We start from the raw sequence: 19,386 nt of genomic DNA on the forward strand, positions 1-19,386 counted from the left end.
CCAGCTTTTTTACTCCTCATCCATCTTCACTGCCCTAAGAGGCATCTGATCCCACTCTGTAACATGCATTGTATTAAAAGCAATGTATTAAAAGCAATGTATTAAAAGCTGCTATTGTCTGTTGTCCATCACAGACCTTTGTGTAAGCTTTCCTAATATAAAAGGCCCCTTCTTAAATGCAAAGTGAGTAGTCATTTTAAATGTGAAGTATGTACTGTACTCTGGGAGACCCAAACAGCCAAATAAATGACAATCCATGCTGATGCAGTACTGTGACCAAATACTCTGATGCCACACAGACCGGCTTTGCTTGACGACTGTTCAAATGAGATGTGGAAACATATTAAGTTCCATTTTTAGCATATTCCATCTCCAAAATCTCCATCTACAAAACAGAATAAAAACCTTTTCATATAAAAGGTTTTTTTCCCATGTGCTGGGAAAAATGCTTTCCCATTCTTACTGGAATCAATTAATCCCTTCACATTTTATCTCTCGAATGCTACAATCTCTACCTTTGCCAGTTTGCTACAAATAATTAACTATTAATGAATTAAAATACATCTGTGATAAGGAGACAACACAGGATTAAAAAAAGTCCAGAATCCTTACCACAGACAGGTTTATTCACCAAGTCTAATTCAAAGAAATCATATTCGAAGTTGCATAACTACTTTAGGTTTGAGATCCTATTTATTTGCAAGGATTTAATTTCAGTTCTGTCAAGGCACAAGAAAACACAGAGAAGTGAAAAAAAATAAGGAGAAGATGCTGTCCACAGCCTAGATAGTGTAATACAGATAAAAAATGAATTAACTCAATTAACTAATTCATTGTCTTTGAGAGATGTGCAGCTGGGTACTCATGAACTACAACTCCATAAAACAAGATCTACCTTGATTTTAAAGACTGAATTACACCTGTTTGTGTCTTTGCAGAGGAGAAAGCAACAACTCCAGGTTACAACTAAACTGGACTGTGAGTTTCAGGCTGTTCACAACCTTGACATGATTTGCATTGTTCAGTTTCTGCTCTTAGGTCTGGAGAGCATCTGATGATCTGAGAGGCTTGTGACTATAGGAGAGTAGAGCAGGAAAGCATAATGGCTCTTTGAAGCTACAGTGGCCAAGTAGGTCAATATGTACACAAAAGAAATGTAGAAAAAGCCTGTTTCTAATTTTTTATTGAAGTCATAAAGCACAGAAGGGAGATGCATAGAGAGAAAGATGCTGCTCTTAGCCTTGATGAGAAAAGCTTCCTTGAGAAGAGTTGCACTTCTAGCTCCTTCACATCTGACATGAGATGACCAGTCATTCAGCAGTCACATGAAGGATGAGCGTGAACTTTGTGTGTGCTCTTGGGAATTATGAACATCCTCCCCACCACCAGGAAGCCACAGGCAGAATTACCCAACACGCAGTCACAGATTTCCCAGTGTAAGTAACTGCTCTTCCCTGACCTCAGCTGTCTTTCTTTGAGCATCTTCCTTGCCCCTCACAACATTTTCAAAAGGAAGATGGACATTCTATATTTAGTTCCACTACATGGCAGAATACTAAAGCAGTTTCAAGAAGATGTGGTTACTGAAACTGTGCAAGAAGACCAGAGATTACCCTTAGGAAAACCACTAATTAAACATGACCAGGCAAGCACATGGCTAAGGAAGAGAAAATGCATGCCCTGGAACAGTGTGGCTGTGACATGACTTGAAATCACAGTCCAGAGAGAGAGGAAAGAGGCAAAGTGGGGGTGAACTGCTAATGGGATAGGAGTCATCAAGGATATGGTAGCTAGAGGAAGAGATGGCTCTGCAGGAGCAGGGAATATCATCGAGCCAGCCAACGCACAGGGCATGCCAAGACCTGGAGAGTGGGAAGCTGCAGCTGATGTGACAGAAATGCTGGCAAACAACAGTATGAACAGCCTAAGGATGTGTGACAGGAAAGGACTGTGTCAGCAGTGTGAGGCTGGAGAGCTGGGGCACACACATTACACCGACAGTCCCATTCCACATGTAAGGTATTCACACCAATTCCAGACCCTTGCTCCTCTAACAAAGGCATCCAATGGTTTTCTGCAGCCCAAACCATCTCAAACAACATTTCAGTGCACAAAGGATTTAGGTGCAGGGCCTTCCCCTGGAAGTTGAATCCAGGGATGAGAATCCTTTCCCAACTGATCTCAGATTAGGAAGCTGCTAAGGGGCTTTTGAGCTTTGCCTGCACACTACTTGCTCTGTTTTGCAGACAGTGTAATAAAAACAGCTGCACTTGATGCTCAACATGAGACTTAATCCATATGCTCTGCTCTTGGGGAACAAGGGCATTTTACAGAGTTATGGGCTGCCATTCCCAACACATCCCTGCCATGCACCAAGCCTTCAGCGAGGCCAGCATGGAACTAGGGGACTGCAGGGTGAATCAGGTCTGATAGGGTCCATAAAAAAAAACAAGACTAGTTTCTTCTTTAACCTTAAAAAAGTCTTCTTGAAGCTCAAATCATTTTGGAAGAGCTAAAAGGGAAGCAAACAGCAGTTTGGGAGTGGGAACCAAGCAGCCTGAAGGAGGACAAGGAAGGAAGAGAACAGGAGAGAATGGGGAACTATTCCCACATTCACTGCTTTTCTCTTTTTTGTTTGTTTTTTTTTTTTTTTTGTAGAGCCTCCAAAGCTAGAAACATTAGCTTAAAATTGACAATCAGTACCTCACAGAACCTGGCTCTTTACAGCGGGAACTTTTATGGAGTACACAGGAGGCTGTTTTGGAACTTGAGGTGGTTTCACTCATTTTACAGAAATACATTAATCTCCCGTCCTTAAACTCAATGTGCTGAGTAGTTCTGATCAGGAAGCAGATTTGTAATGCTAATAATACTGCAGTTCCTTTGATGTGATCCCAATCTAGTAATTGAACCTGTTAAAAGTCACAGAAAATACTTGGCAATCACTGAGCTCAATTAAATCATTGCACTTGTATTTTCAAATGCTTTTAAAGTAACAAATAGAACAAGGGAAGCCAGTTTCCTGACACATGCTGCAGAGAAAAACAAAACAAAACCAGACCAAAAACCTCCTGTACTTACAACCTGTACCAGATACATTGTACAAGGATCAGGGCATCAGCGGATCAAACAACTTTCAGTGGCTGGGGATGTTAAAAAACCCCCCAAAAATCTGTTTTATTCAAATATTGTATTTAACATGAAATCTATCATTTCAGTAGGAGGGGAGGAACATGGGGAAAGACATTTGGTCCAACTACAGTTTGGTGTAAGCATGCTTAATGTCATTGCCTGGATTATTTCCCTTTACAGGCATGTTTTTCTTCTTTTTTTTCTTCTTAATTTACAAAACAACTAATTGGTAGATTAAAGCAGAATTTCAGAATGTATATGAAAATGATAACATTTTAAAAATTAAATAATTACAAGAGTACCTTATGAAAGAAGTGCATACAAATAGACCTCAGTTGAAAATGGAGGAAAATTTCAGTCTTGCTGGAAAAGAAAGCAAATCAGTCTTGGTGGTAGGTAGGAGCTCAAGCATATGAAAAGAGTGAACATATGGAACCCAAACTATCAAACAGGAAGCTTGGAGAAGGAAGGTGCTGTAGGGATAGGAATAATCCAGTAGTAGGTTGGAATCCACTCCTGGCACACTGTAAGGTTTGGCTACTCCACCCTTTTTGGATATTTCTCCATTCTCAAAACTGAGTGTTATTTATTTATCCTTGGAAAGAAAACTATCCAAAACAAAAACAAGATAGTAATTACTAGCAATTTTGAAAGTTACAAATCCTTCTTGCAGAGAGGCACCATAAAAAAGTCATAAGTATTGTATTAATTAATTGCGAATGTCTATTTAATTAAGTATATTTGTTTGCTACCTGGCCTCCTGTTCTGCACTGTGATCTTTAGTGTGAACTGCTGCTCATACACACAGCCCAATGAAATTTAAGGAGCACCATCTGGGCACAAACACACCCTGAGTAAACTATAAATAGATAAACAAGTTAATTACATCCAGTACATGCCTGCATGGGTATTTTCAGCATGAGGGCCTGCACTGTAAAACTGATCTCTCATTTTCCTACAAGGAACCTTGTCTCTTTAGTTAAAGTTTTTACCTAAGGATCTGAACACTCCTAACAGGATTTTTAATTTCAGATCTGAGATATGGGACTACACATATCCAGACGGAGAAGAACATGGAGATCACTCTCTGACTCATTTCTGATCAAGCAGTTGGAACAATACAGGAACAACATTAATCTCCTTTTTATCTCAGAAACTTAGAAACTCTTCTCCAGATGGAATCTCTTGCTTTCAGCATTCTGAAAAGCTGACAAATAGAAGGCAAATTCCTGTCCCCACTCTGTTACACCTGTGCATGTACAAGCTGCAGGATTGCATTATGAGTTGTCTGTGTCAAACATTCCATTTACATTTCAAAACAACACATTTTACTCACATTTCAGAACAACACATTTTATTTGCGTTATAATACCTGAAAGGTTAAGGACTCAGGTTGGCTGAGACCATTTGTTTTCCCTACCTCTCTCCTGAATCCCCCCGAATCAAAGAAGCACACAGAAGAGGGGTTTCTTAGAACTTTCTAACTTTTTTAATAGCTCTAGTTTTTTCTTTTTCCCCACGTCCTGCAGAACTGCAATTGAAACGAATTGCAAAGCAAACCAGCAAAAGTGCCACCACCATGCCACGTGCAGATCAAACATAGGGCTGGTTTTGTCTATGCAGATCATTCTTGGCCAAATAATGACATGGGATCCCTACATCCTTGCCCCTCTGTGAGTTTGATACCAGGTGTGGGTTACCTGCTGTAGCTGGCCTCCCTGGAGGAGGTTAGCATTTTATGAGATACATGAATGTGAATAAAAACACACAGACACATCTGTGCCCACAGGCAAAAGATTCATGCCATCTACCCCTAAATAAAGACATTTACGCCTACATGGGAGTGATATGCACAAATGGGCCCAAATCTGTTTAAACAGGCAGAGTCCTTCCTCTGTACTTTGACAAGAACATGGCAATGCAGAAATAAATTCAGAACTAAATTCCTCTTCAGTCAGAAATACATTCCTCTATCTAAGCACATGCTTCTCAGGCAAATTCACAATGCTCTGCTGATGCTCAGTGTGTGTTCCACGTGTTCACATCTATAAAACAAAGCTTTTGTCAGAGTTACCTGTCAGCATTTTCAGGCTTCACCAAAAGGTATGTTTTTGCCCACACCACATTTTGTACAGCTGTGACTGATTTTGTATGGTTGATTATATGGTTTTCCCCATTTCTCTCTGAGATTTAGGCATGCTTTGAGGATGATGAAAACAAAAGCACTTAACATAATGCTGATACCACAGTACATTCCTAATTAGATTCTTTCTTTTTAAGTCACAAATGAATACCCATGCAGATCTTTTTACAGTACCTGCTGATTATAAGAGTTTTCCATGCTGGATCTATCTGCAATAGATACGGCAAAGGCTATATTTCCCTACTGAAATGTCATTATCTGAACATGCACTGCAGCCAGAAGGTTCAGAGTATGAATGTGAATTTCATAGCTATTTAAATGACTTGAAACAAGAGCTTTATATGAAAAGATTGAAGATGTTCAGAAACTAAATCTTGCCCCAAATGTGCAAGCTTTAGTAGACAAGAAAGAGCTAAAGATGTCAAGGGATGTACTTAAGTTGATTCCAAAGCAAGGTTTGCTTTAAGCCAATCTTCAATGGTAGCTTCTAGTTATCCCCTGAATATTGAACTCAGATATCGTATCATGCAGTTTCAGATACTTACATGCTATTTCACATGCCTGTTTCCTCTCCCCTTAAAAAAACCAAACCAAACCAAACCAAACCAAACCAAACCAAAGCAAACCAAAGAAAAAAAAAAAAAAACCAAAAAAACCCCAAACCAAAACAAACAAAAAACCCAAAAAAAACCCTAACAAAACCCAACAACAAACATAACACACACTGGCTCCCAGGGAGGAACGCCAGTCATAACTATTGAAAATTTTCCTCTGCTGGTAATATTGGCGCTGCTCATGTATTTCTGTCTTTGGATTGCATCAGAGACAAATTCAGCCCATGAGTTTGAGGACGTGAAAGGCAGGTAATTTTTTTACCTTGGTTCTTGTATGACAGCTTATGTTCTCTCTCCTTCTTTACTTTCCTGCCTCTGATGACTCAGTGTCTATGGACGAGCAGATCAGAACTGCAAGCTGAAACCATGAACTTCAGCTACCCTGTTATTTCCATGCTCCATCACCTCCCTGGATCCCTCCTTTGATTTCTCCTGCTTGTATGTAATTGTAACATTTCTGTTAAGCACTGCTGTGCATTTGATATTTCTGTCTGGATTTAGCCTCCCACAATTAATCTGGATCAAGGAGATCAAAAGGCAGGATGTCTTCAGGATACAGCAGTGCCTCTGCTGAATGAGAGACAGCGATTCTCTCATTATCAACAACCTTGATTATTAGAGAATTTCACTGCAATATGGCACGCTGAAGGCTTACAGAGAGGTTAAACAGTTAAAGAGTTCCAAAATGATGGTGCAGTGAAAATGTGAAAACAGCCCATTTGCACCACAAAACATCATTCAGCACCTTGCAATCAGGCTCTGAAAAAGAGAGAGTGATCCGAAGTATGTTAGAGAACCTAAATGAGATTAACATGGTGGTTTTGAAAATCCCACAGGCTCTCAAAACAGAATGGCATCACTCAAAACACAATATGCACGTCAGGAGGAAGGCACTGAAACCACCATGTGGTATTGCCTACACTGTGCTCTCTTCAGCAGAATGGTATTTCTAGAAAAATTATGAAAAAAAGGAAAAAAAAGATCACCAACCAGCCATGTATTTCAAGATCTCATAACTAATAAACCTCAGTCTGGAACAAATTCAGCCCATATTAAACAAATGGCATCTTAACTTGGTCAGATGTTAGGAGCAGTTTAGAAGAGACCTCTGCTAGGCTTTATGTGGATAGGCACTGTCTCTGTAGCCATTTCTATGACAACTGTCCACATCCATGTGGTACCTAGATGGATGGCATACAGCACAGATCCCATCCTTCATGGAGACAGTGAATGCTAATTTTGAGCATTCTCCTAACAACCACCACGGAAGCACTCCCCTTGTGATGAGGCTGTCATCATTGCCATTCCTCCTTAGTGTACCAGCTAGTGAAGAAAGGTGTGAAAGCCACATTGCTCTCTCTGTCTCTCCAAATTTAGAGCAGGTATTTTTGCAGTGCATCCAGCCAGTACCTGCTCGAGATTCTGGGGATTTTATCTCAGCTGTGGCTTTGGTCAGGCAGCATCCTCTGTGCCTGCCCTTGGAGACAGGCTAGCAGGGATGTGCATCCTGCACACCAAGCCTCCCAGCCCCTTCCTAACACAGCTCTAACAGCACCCAATTCCTCTCACTTCACACAAAAGCCATAAGCCCTGCAGGAACCAAATTTTAGCTCTCAGGAGATTTCAGAAAAAATGATGTTTTGAAGCCCACTTATGTCAGAAATACACATAAGAAAGACAGGACCTGTTATTCTCAAGCTCTTCAAAAGGCAAGAAAATTAACTTCTTCCACTATCATAAATGTAACAATGACTACACACTTTATACATTCACTTGAGGCCAGATGGACCCTTTGTTGAATGCTGATATTTACAGACCCAAGGCACTCACACGCTGACACATCATTTTATGCAATTACAGAATTATCTTAATGAAGCTCTGGTGCTGTCTGATGTTCTGCTCGAATCCAACAGATGTGTACAATTCATATGAAATGCTGACTGCTGATGCTTCATTGCCAATGCTGCTGAAAGCCTGCTATTATGGTTCTTGGTGGCTCTTCTGCACTTGACAAAGTGTTAAATATTAAGAGGGCAGCAGAAGATATAATGAGTTCAGTTATTCATTTTTCTGATTTAACTAGATATAACGAGTTCAGGTATTCATTTTCCTGATTTAACTATTTGGCAATTAAATCCTTAGGAAGCTTTGCCATTGACTTCAGCATGGCTAGGGTTTCAGAAGTGAGGTTACAAATCAGTGGCATCGGTGGTAAGTGCATTTGTGGAAATCAGCAATCTCAGGATGCTTTTTCTAAAGGAAAGATTTGGGAGCTGGGATTTACAGGACAGTTACTGGAATTCTTTTCATAACATGCAAAATGTAATTAAATTAAATGGGAACTTTGGAGACCCTTAAATAGTGAAAGAAGTTTTTCTTTCCTATGAACTTCCTGTGACTTTTCCAGTCATTCCAGTCACATTCCAGTGTGCTTCTTCAAAGTAGCTATAAAAGTGGACCTAAAATTCACCCACCTATTGAAAACTTAATACATTCTTTCAGTTTTCATGCTACCAAGTCTGCACAGAGCAGCATCCTTTCTGAAATAAAAGGTCCAGTCTCTTCACTGCCAGAGCCTGGAGGTGCTTACATGCTGTGAATGTTACCCATTTCAGTGACAGGGACATTGCCATTATTAAAGATGGAAACCAAAATGAAATTGGAATTACTTTTTTTTAAGTTGACTGAATATCGTGCACTTTATGAATAAAGCCTTCATGCATCCTCAGCTCCTGAAACTCTTGCCAACCAATGGAGAGAACTGTTGGATAGCAGCATGGACATCAGGTTTATTTATAAATTAATCAAACCTGCAATAATTCACTGATGGATGGGCTCCAATTCTGATATAGCCAACTTCTGATATAGCAATTCTGATGATAGCCAAATGACTAGCTTACTAATGTGAGAAGTGGTTTTTAAGTATTGGTCTCATTTGCAAGGAAGAGATTTTAGGAGCTGCTGTATTAGTCCAGATAAGATCCCATCAAAATTGCCTCCCTGCTGTCATTACTACAAGGATACTATTGCTTTACATATGCACAGTAGCTCCTGTTTTGTGGGCTAATGCACATTTGGCTCCTGAGAGCCAAAGATAACAGCTTTGTGATGGAATTTGCAGAGTTGTCTTTGCATTGGCAAAAAATATCCAAAATATCCTGGTGAGTGTCCAGAGTATGGAAAGGCAACAGTAATCATTGTGCTAATTCAACACAGCATTGCTCAAGAACTAAGAACAGATGCTACACTTCAAATGTACGAGGTACCCAACAGGAGATATTTTCCACTAAAAATTCAGTGCTTGCTTTGTCATTTTCTGTAAGTCTGATAGCAGAAAGATGGTTACATAAATTAGTTAATGGGAATGAAGCTCTTAGTTACTGCAGAAATAAGTGATGTCATGCATGTTTAGAAACCAGATAACACCAATTCTCTGGCATCAAAAATTTCCTTGCACTAACAACCATTAGAAGCCATAATTTTGGAAATAAATAGTTATGCAGTCATATTTTTGTTTTAAAAATTGTCTGTGGGCTCTCATACCTTGCACCTCAGTAAGTTCTGATCATTAGACCAGGACAGGAGGAAAAAAAAGAGGGGGAAAAGGTTGCCTGGGTATACAGTAGAGAAAAGAGAATGGGGCATTTTCCCCAGGGTTTGGGACTATCAAGCCCCATGCAAATAACATTAAGGTATGGGCAACCATTTAGGAAATTCATGCTACAAGCCTGAATTTTTTTCACTTGCATGGGCAGCTACAGATCCCTGTTACACCCTGCTCTGTGAGAGCAATCTCACACTGAGTATCATTGCCATGTGTATCTAACACAGTGCTGAAATCTGCAAACCTCAGGTCAGTACCTTCAAATAATACTGATGATGATGATAATGATGATGATGATGATGATGAGATGCATGCACAGATTACCAGAGAAAAGCCAGTCAGGAAAAAGTCAGGTCTGTGCTCTGAAAGGGAGCTAGTATCTAAAGCTGGCAGAAGCTGATTAAAATGTAATATATCATCAAAAAAAGGAAAAGAGAAACTAAACTGCTTCTGAAACTGAAATTCAGCCACACAAAATATTTACTAAAAGAAAATTTTTATTCAAACCAGACCTGTAAGACTTTTCCAAAGAGCAAAAACTTTCCAAAACAGTTTTCTGTTGAAAATCCATTTCACTACAGAAGAAAAACAGTTGTGATAAGAAACAGTTCCCATCAGTTTTTCCAGCATCCAGTGCGCAGGGAAACTAAATCTTCTTCCATAAAAGCACGAAAGAGAGGGGACCATAATTTAATCTTTTAAGAATTAATGGAAAAGACTCAGGGGTGTTCAGCAGCAAATGTGCTATGCCTGTCACTCTTCTGAGGATTTCTGGTGTCCCACTCCTCTGAGCCCACCCTGACAGCAGATGCTCCTTAAACCCAGAGCCAGCTGCAAAGGAAAAGCCACCAAATGAGCTTTAATAATCCTGCTCTGCTTCCTCTTACAGCCAGTGCTTATGCAAAGCAAATAGCCTTTGGCTCCTTCTGTCAACCTGGGAAGGAGCAGGCAGAAAGGAAAAAAAAAATCAAAATAGTAGAGATGAAAAACAGGTGCAGAATGCATAAAGGAAGGCAAGAAAAAAAAAAGGGTGAGAAGTCCAAGGAAAAGATTTACTGGAAGCAGGGATGATAATGTAAAAAACCCCAACAAACCAAAGGAGAGAAAAAATTAGGTAGAAAATAAAGGGGTACAGGATTGAAGGAAATATAATGCAAGGCAAAGACAGCATTATAAAAGACATAATGCATTTTACTCAGCTCCTCATTTTCCAGTATAAGAAATTTTGATGAAGTCTTTAGTAAAGGTATGGATTTGATGCACAAGCAGATGGTACTACAAACACAGGGACACATGAAGAGCAGTGAGAGACCAGGCACAGAGATTACAGAATCTCACAAAAGCTGCCTCCATCAAGGAACATGATAATGTCAGGTAAAACTAGGAGACAATAAACTCATAATAAAAGCTTAAAAATGCACAAGAGGGGAAAGCAATCTCTGTGCAAGTATAAGAGGCAATCATGTATGTGTCTGCAGCATCAGACCATCCTGTTTTAAAGACTGATTTATTTTTGAGTACAAACACAGACACGTGCTAGAAATATGGCCAAAGATTTAAGATTCTCTGACATGGGTTTTTGTAAGGGCAAAGAAAAGGCAGAAATGATTTCTGTCTTCTAACAGAAGCTACTGAAATGGAAAAGTGGAAAAGGAAGAAGAATAGGAACATTTTAGCTAGCATCACAGGATGTAAAACCGGAGAGATCTTTATCAGATACCAGTAGAGAACCCTTGCATAATTGGAAAATGCAATAAATCTTTTCTAGTGAAACTTGTTAGACACCCAGAGATCTGATCCTGAGGATCTGGAAATGCTCTGCCACTATGTGAATAACAATGAGGTGCAAAAGCTTCTCCAGTGCTCCACAAATCAATTTAACCAAAACAACAAAAGCATAGAGCTTACTGTGCTGGGTTTGAACCCAGGCAACCCACAACACAGATTCTACTAATGCTGACACATTTTACAGCAATCTTAAGGCTAGGTATATATGTTAATTAAAGATGAAATTACCTGCTAGGGTCTCTATACTCTGCCTGTGTAATGTCAGGCACATTCAATGAAAAATAACAGTGACCATGCTAAAAAAATTTGGTTTTGGGCAAGGACTGCAAAATGAAACAGCGAATAGAGGAGCACAATTTAGTGATGTGTGATTTATAAAGCTGGAAGCCAGAGATTAATGTGATGTCTAATTCCCTTAATAATATAATAACATGGATGTGGTGAGATATTCTTACAATGACTTGCAAAAAAGAGAGGGCTTCTAAGGAGAGACTTGAACAGTAAGAAGCAAACCAAAGAGCACATAAGAAGGGAGGAAGGCTAAGATTTGAAACAAATTATGAGGAAGAATAAAATCCTACATCATTAAACCCATTTCAGTGACAAATGATGATGGCTCATAGACAAGTATGTCAGTAGCGCAGGGCTGTCTTGGCAGAAAACCATACAAAAAACCTGCTTGGTTAGGGAGCACCCCACTGCTGAGGTCCTCTCTCATGATAAAGGCTCACAACACCACAGAATACAAATTATTTGTAAAAAGCCAGGTCTCATTAAGCACAAGGGAGCATTTGCCACCCACCCTGTTCCATGTACCCCAACTGCATTCCTGTGCATATGCAATGTTTCTATCTGTGTTTAAGAAATATACAAGACATTCTCAAGCCAGAACTCTATGGAGTTACATGGCAGCAATTTCTGTTTCTGGGGTTTGAGAAATAAAAAGAAAACTTTTTTTCCTTCTAATTTTGCCTCAAACTGAAAATACCTTTCCAATTTACAGCAGGACTATCCTGTATATAAACACAGTTAAACACATCAAATTCAAGACCAAAACTCTGACAGACTCTCAGGTCTGACAGTATAATTGAATATCACTATGATTATACTGTCAGAGGCAAATAAACAAGCACTTCAGTTTATTGACATTATTTATTGGCCACTCTTGAGAGGGAAAAGAAACAAACAATTATTTTTAAAAGCTATTATCTTTAAGTAGCACAGAATAGAGTATGCCAGCTTTTCATATTTCAGTGTGGAACAGCAGTAAAACAGTTAAATTTTTTCATTGTCTCCTTCATTTCTCCTCAGTTCAGTTTTCTAAGGTTTATTTCAAATAATTTATTGAAGAGGAGACAGAAAGTAAAGAATGCCCTTGATAGGCCTCTCCTGTAAAACACAGCTGCATAGTATTGAGGTTTCACAAGCAAACAATATGCAGAACCTGTCCATTAGAACTGGTGAATGAAGAGGTGCTTTCCCCATCCATTTTTGAACTAAAAAACATTGTTCCCAGCAGTTGGTAAGAACCCAACTCAGAGATGTTCATCTGGCTGAAGAATTACCTCTACTAATGTGGCCAATGCATTAGATAGCAGATGTACAGCTGGTAGATCTAATACAGTGTATTTTTAAAGTTAAGGTTGCATCTAAGAGGTTTGGGTTTTCTTCTCCAGGTAAGAGAAATTGTAGTTCTCAAGAGAATTACGAGATAGTAGATCCAAATGAAAGGTAGGATACTCTGAGGGATCCTTGACCCCTGCTAATCCACATCCAGGACCCAGTCAAGCTGTGCAGTGCCTGATCTGAGGCTGAACCCAGATTTCTGTTCCAGAGAAACCAAAATGCTGAGGAGTGAAATGAGGAGAGCACTGGCCATGAACAAAGCCTAGGATCACATCCCACTGCAGAATAAAGACACAGCACAGCAAAACCTGTCTGCACACAACCAGCTGTGAAACATTTTGCCACTTCTTTCTTCTTCACAACTGCCATATAACTCCCCTGTGACGTACAATGGATACAGCTGGCTTTTAGCCTTCTCCTTTAGTTGCTGTGCCTCTGTGGAAGTGATGTGAATTTAATATCACTGCAAGGTATGGCATTCCTAATTAACATCTTTGTACACTTTGTGTCTCTTGCCTCAGAACCGCTCTCCTTACACAGACAGCGTTTGTTTCTGAAGCAGCACAAAATCCTCTCCTTTGCAAGAAAGCACTGTGATGGCAGTGGATGTAACACTGTGGGAAGCAGCCCTGCATTGGTAAGGTGGCAGATTTCATGGACTACTCAGTCTTTTCCATATCTGATTTCTATGAGTCAATGATTGCATTGTTCACTCCCTCCTGCACCAAAGGAGTCATCAAGTGACTGCTACTCAAATGCAGCTGAAAGGGCAGAAGTGGGGCTTGTCTTGAAGTGACTGCTGTTCCTGTGTAGGTTAGCTATGCAGGAATTACCAGCAAGTGGAGAAGCTGTTGGGCTATCCCTTCATAAAGACTTAACCCTTCATCAGCCTGGCTGGTGGTGTGCAGAGGCAGGCATCACTGGAAACTCAGTGAAACACATAACAAAGCACCAGGAGCTCCTTCAGACAAATGCTGCACAACAACGGGCTCTTTTAGGCCCTTGCTTACATGGGAAAAGTACAAAGTGTCCTCTTCTCTCACCAGGAAAAGACTCCTAAGAGTGCCAACACTGAACTAGTTAGTTTTCTCTCCCTTTCTGCTGAAAATGTTCCCATCCTCTGTGATGTGAAGAGAGGCAGCACAGAAATATATCTGCATCAATTAGTGAGCTACACTAAGCCATAAACTGCCACAATATTCCAATAACTAAATGGTATATTCTAAGATATACCATTCTAAAGACAAAATATCGATGGGACTAGGACAAACCTCTGCTTTCTCAAAAGCAAGCCATTCTCCTAAGGACTAAATAGCAAAAGGAGTTGCTCCAGACTACCAGTCAGCAGTTAGTGTGGATGTGGATGCACTTTTGTTCCTGAGGAAGATTTTCTCCGTGCTGTGTCACTTCCTACTGCAGAGATCTGGAGACAGCACTTGTATGAATGCCACTGTATGTAAATGCTGCAGATAACCAAAGCAGAAATCCAACTGCTTTTGAAGTCAATAACCTTGGAGGATCAATGGAATCTTCAGTGAATCAATAATTCACCACTCTGGCCAAAGCCCAGCCTATTACCAACACATCTTAAAATATGCAAAAGGTACGACTAGTCATTGATCAAGGAACAAAAATCTGAGCACACAGGAAGAGACTGCTATTGAGCTGAATGCTCCCAGGTTGAGCAGCACGTGTTGGAGGGACATGTGAATCTGCAGTGGGATGGCCATACCCTCCTCATACAAACCTAGATAACGGCTAATTTGGTCTGAGTAAGAAAAAACTTCAGCGAGAAACTCCAGCCAACACCATGGATTTCTTCTGGAGAAAAAAAGAACATCCTATATATTAACAGAGTACTTTCCTGCTAGGAAAGTTGATCTAGAAGAAATGCAAAGCACCTGAAATAGACATTCAGAAATACTAGATGCTTTTTTTTTTCCTTCTCTGGTTGGAGCTACTTAGTGAAAATGCAAACAAAGTCACACTCACAGCTCCTATGCCATATAAAGCCAATAAAAATAAAGATGCCATTTGTAGCAGATGATATCCAAGCTAAGGACATCCCAGCAGGAGAATCCCAGAGCTCCCCTTTCCCTGTGAATGCAGATGTCATAGCTCCAGAACATAGGGCAGAAGCCACTTTGTTATGCAACAGGATGCACTTTTCTGTTTAGGAAGAGATCGTAAGCTTCTATGAAACCTCAAAAAAAAAAAAAAAAATCTGTGAGAGAGAAATGGAAAATAATAAGGAAGTAACATCGTATTTCTTTTGACTTTAAAATTGCTCTTTAGGTCATATTTCACCCTTCCCTCTCAGCCTCCAAGTATTTTCCAGGATGGAATTTTCTTCTCCTCACTCCAGGATTTCGCGTGGGCAGAGCACTGCAGATGCTGCTGAACTCAGAAACCAAGAAACTGATTCATTTTTCCCTTGAATCTTGTGCTGTCATCTAGACTGGGAACAAACAAATAAATGTCAAAGGCTCCACGTTAGAAACTCGCAGGAGCCACAATGTTACACAGCCTGGCCATTCACTCTGTCCCAGAGTAACAGCGGTACCAGAGGGAAAGTCCTGAATTCCTGCTAGATTGCTAAATACCTAAGAATAATTGTTTTTTCTTCTGTTCCATCAGACCTGTGGCCTAAAACTCCTTTTAGTTCTGACCACGTGCAGAGGATAGGCTTTCTCTAAGGTAAGCCCAACAACCACGATTCAACCTCGCTGAACAAAAATCCTTAGAAGGAAGACAAATTCATCAAATCTATGAGCAAAGTACTGATCATATCCCACAAGTCTAGGTTGATTTCTGAACGTTTATTTTTATTTCAGCCACTGGTGCTGAAGTCAATAACCTTGGAGGATCAATGGAACCTTCAAACCCACTGCTGAGCATCAGTTCAGTACTCGAAAAGGATTCTCAGGACAAATCCTGTGGAATCATAGGACACAGAAGAAGCTGCTCCCTGGAAAATTGATACTATGTTCATATTTTTTAAATCTGAGGCCACTCGCAGCAAGAAAGTTTCCTTTCCTACTTCATCTCAGACTTTAAAACAAACCAAAGCTCTAACATTCTAAAAGGTTACACACGTTTTTTACTCCCACCATTTCTTAATAAAACACCATTTGTGTGGGAAAAGAGCTTAGTGCATACTTTAAAAACAGGCAAACCATTAATTAATCCAGCATGTTGGCAGTTTTGGAGAAACTTACTAGAGAATAATAAACTATGCTGCATCCTAAGTTTTAAAACAGCTTGAGCTTTACTGTGAGGGTGCATAAGTATGCCAAGCTCCTACTACTTTATACTTCTTAGTATATAATCAGTGACACTTAAAGTAGCAAGAAGTACAATCTGAACAGCTGCTAAACCGTGGGCAGGTTATAAAGCATAGTTTTAGGAAGCTCAAGAGGTTATGAGCTGCCTGTCTCACAGAACCAAAGGAAAACACCAAAAAACCCCATCTTCCACCAACCCTACCAAAGAAACACTGATTTGCCCAATACAAGTGGTTAATCTCCAAAACAGGCTGGACACAAGAGGCTCCAAAATCTCTGCTTTTGCATCAGCAGTGTTCTAGCACTAGGGTTAGGCAACAAATTGCTTTTCAGCACATCCAAGCTAGCTAGTTTACTGTGGAAATGTAACATGTCATTAGAATAACATCCTGTTTTGCAGCATTTCTGTATTTCTATTTACTCCAACTCTACTAAGACTCAGCTGGCATGAAACAGCTGGCACGATTAGTTACTGGATGGAAAGCACACTGAGATTTCGCAATAGGCGGCATCTTATCTCCATGGCATAGGCAGCTGGTGTAAGAGACAACTGATCCCTGGCAGAAAACACTGTCCCTAAATAGAAATCTGGTGAACAGTTTCTAGGACGTTATTTCAGATCAAGCACTGGTACCGAAACAGTGGGGGTGTTTTTGTGGGCATAAGCCCACAAAAGGGCTTTAGGTTATTTGGAATGCCTGGATTTTGACTGGGTTTAGTTGACAAGCACATGTTGGGACCTTGGCACTCATGTGCTGACTTTGCAAGCACAACCTCCACCAGAACATTCACCTGGGAGAGGAAACACTCTCCCCATCTCAGTCCTGGACAACACATCTCACGTTCTCACCAAATCAGGTACTTGGCATTTCTACTCGATCTCACAGCTTTCACATCATTGCAGCCACGGCTGTGGACACCGCGTTCGCTACTTCACCGCACCTCTTGATGAGCCTGCACCACATCACTGCAACTTCTCCTCTCCCGAAATCTCAACCACACTGGATCCTGCCACAGGACTCTCAGGACACACCGGTGCCCCACGGTGGGATCGGCGCCCATTCCTCCGCTACACCCAAACTTTGCACGTCCCAAACTTTCCATCATCCCTCCTGGATGCACCGGCGGATACATTACCAGCACATCCATCCTTTGCCATGGCAGCACGATGACATGACCCCACGATGGGCACCCAGCGATGCCCAGAGCCCATCCCGCTCCCTGTCAGGAGGTGCGAGAACACCTTCCCGCAGCAGCTCGCACCGCAGGGATGCGGGAGGGCACAGCGGGCTGGAAGAAGGGCTCCATGACCTCGGCACAGCCCGGCTCACCTGCGTGCGGCATGGTGATGGTCTCGTTGGCGTTGCTGGAGCCCACGTTATAGATGACGACGGCGGAGGCGTTCTGGGCGGCGGCGTGGCGGATCTTGTCCTTGTAGGTGCAGTTTCCCCGCGGGATCAGGGCCACCCAGCTCTTGCCCGGCGCCGGGGCGTTGAAGCGGGTGCCGGGGTCGCAGGCGTAGCGGTCGGCGGGCGAGGCGGACAGGGCCACCTGCCCGCGGGCGTCCTGCTTGGGCGACTGCTCGCCGTAGCGCCCGCACTCGCTCTTCTCGCTGCGGAGCTCGGCGCCGCCGCCCGCCGGGTCGGCGTAGGTGATGTTGACGAAGGCCGTGTACCACTCCTCCTTCTCGGCCACGGTGAAGTCCAGGCACAGCAGATGCACGAAACAAAAGGACAGCAGCCATGTTGAGAGCGCCAGGCTGCGGCACGCTTGGATCACAGACATTGCCATCCTCATCTGCCGGCCCCCCGCCCTCCCGCCCGCCCTGCCGGCCCCGCTCCGCTCCGTGTGTGCGTGCGCTGCTGCGAGCGGGCGGCGCTGCTCCCCCGGCGCCGAGCGGACCCGCCAGCGGGGGAGGGGGCCCTCCCTGCCCTGGCAGCCTAATTCATGTCGGGGCCGCTGGATTTCCTCGGGCTGGCCTCGCCTCTGCCGTCCCCTCTTCCTCCTCCCTCGCTCCGTTCCCCCGCCCTGCCCGCACGCTGCCTCCCCCGCTGCTGGCAGCGCGGCCGGGCACGGCGCGGCACGGCACGGCGCGGCGCGGCGCGGAGGGGGCGGCGCGGCGCGGGGGGAGCTCCAGACGCGCACACGGCGAGCGCCGCAGCTCCCGGTGCCGCCCCGGCCCGGCCCGGCCCCGCGGCCGGCGGAGCGGAGGGGATCCTGCCGGAGGGGATCCTGCAGGACGGGGGCTGCCGGCCGTGGGGGCTCCGGGCAGAGGCGCTGCGCTGCCCGACCCGCGGAGGGACTCCCGGCGGAGAGGGCTCTCGCCAGACGGGCTCCTGCCCGAGGGGCTCCTGGCAAAGGGGGCTCCTGGCAAAGGGTTCCCGGCGGAGGGGGCTCCTGCCAGAGGGGCTCCTCCAGAGGGTTTCCTGGCGGAGTGAGCTCCTGGCAAAGAAGGCTCCTGCAGGAGGAGCTCCCGGCGGAGGGGGCTCCCGGCGAAGGGGGCTTCTGGCAAAGGGGGCTCCTCCAGAGGGGCTCCTGGAAAAGGGTTTCCAGGCGGAAGGGGCTCCTGTCCGAGGGGTTCCCGGCGTAGGGGGCTCCTGGCTCAGGGGGCTCCTCCAAAGGGCTCCCGGCGTAGGGGGCTCCTCCAGAAGAACTCCTGGCAAAGGGGGCTCCTGTCAGAGAGGGCTCCTGGCAAAGGGAGCTCCTCCAAAGGGCTCCTGGCGGAGGGGGCTCCTGTCAGAGGGCTCCTGGCACAGGGGGCTCCCCCACAGGGCTCCTGGCGCAGGGGGTTCCCCCAAAGAGCTCCCGGCACAGGGGGCTCCCCCAAAGAGCTCCCGGCACAGGGGGCTCCCCCAAAGGGCTCCCGGCACAGGGGGCTCCCCCACAGGGCTCCTGGCACAGGGGGCTCCCCCAAAGAGCTCCTGGCACAGGGGGTTCCCCCAAAGAGCTCCCGGCACAGGGGGCTCCCCCAAAGAGCTCCCGGCACAGGGGGCTCCCCCAAAGGGCTCCCGGCGGAGGGGAAGCGCTGGCGGCGCGGCGGCGCCACCTGGCGGTGATGCGGGAGCGGGGCAGCCGTGCGGGATCCGGGCGCGGCCCGGGAGCGCAGCCCGGCACCCCCGAGCGCCCGATACAAATCCAGCGCTCTCTGGCTTCCCCCTTTTCCCGACTGCTGCCGAAGACCATAACAAGCTCGCG

The 19,386-nt window shown here is 43.8% G+C and overlaps 1 protein-coding gene across 1 annotated transcript in view; it reads right to left on the minus strand.

Moving 5' to 3' along the window:
• The window catches only part of RNF150 (ring finger protein 150), a 71,407-nt gene extending 53,409 nt beyond the window's left edge, over window positions 1-17,998 (minus strand). Inside the window, exon 1 of the mRNA XM_058024612.1 lies at window positions 17,523-17,998. Within this exon, the coding sequence (XP_057880595.1) occupies window positions 17,523-17,988 (466 nt within the window). The 5' untranslated portion in view covers window positions 17,989-17,998. The remainder of the gene's footprint in view (window positions 1-17,522) is intronic.
• Window positions 17,999-19,386: the final 1,388 nt, after the last annotated feature.

Source organism: Melospiza georgiana, chromosome 5, assembly GCF_028018845.1.
Source record: "Melospiza georgiana isolate bMelGeo1 chromosome 5, bMelGeo1.pri, whole genome shotgun sequence".
Lineage (NCBI taxonomy): Eukaryota > Metazoa > Chordata > Aves > Passeriformes > Passerellidae > Melospiza > Melospiza georgiana.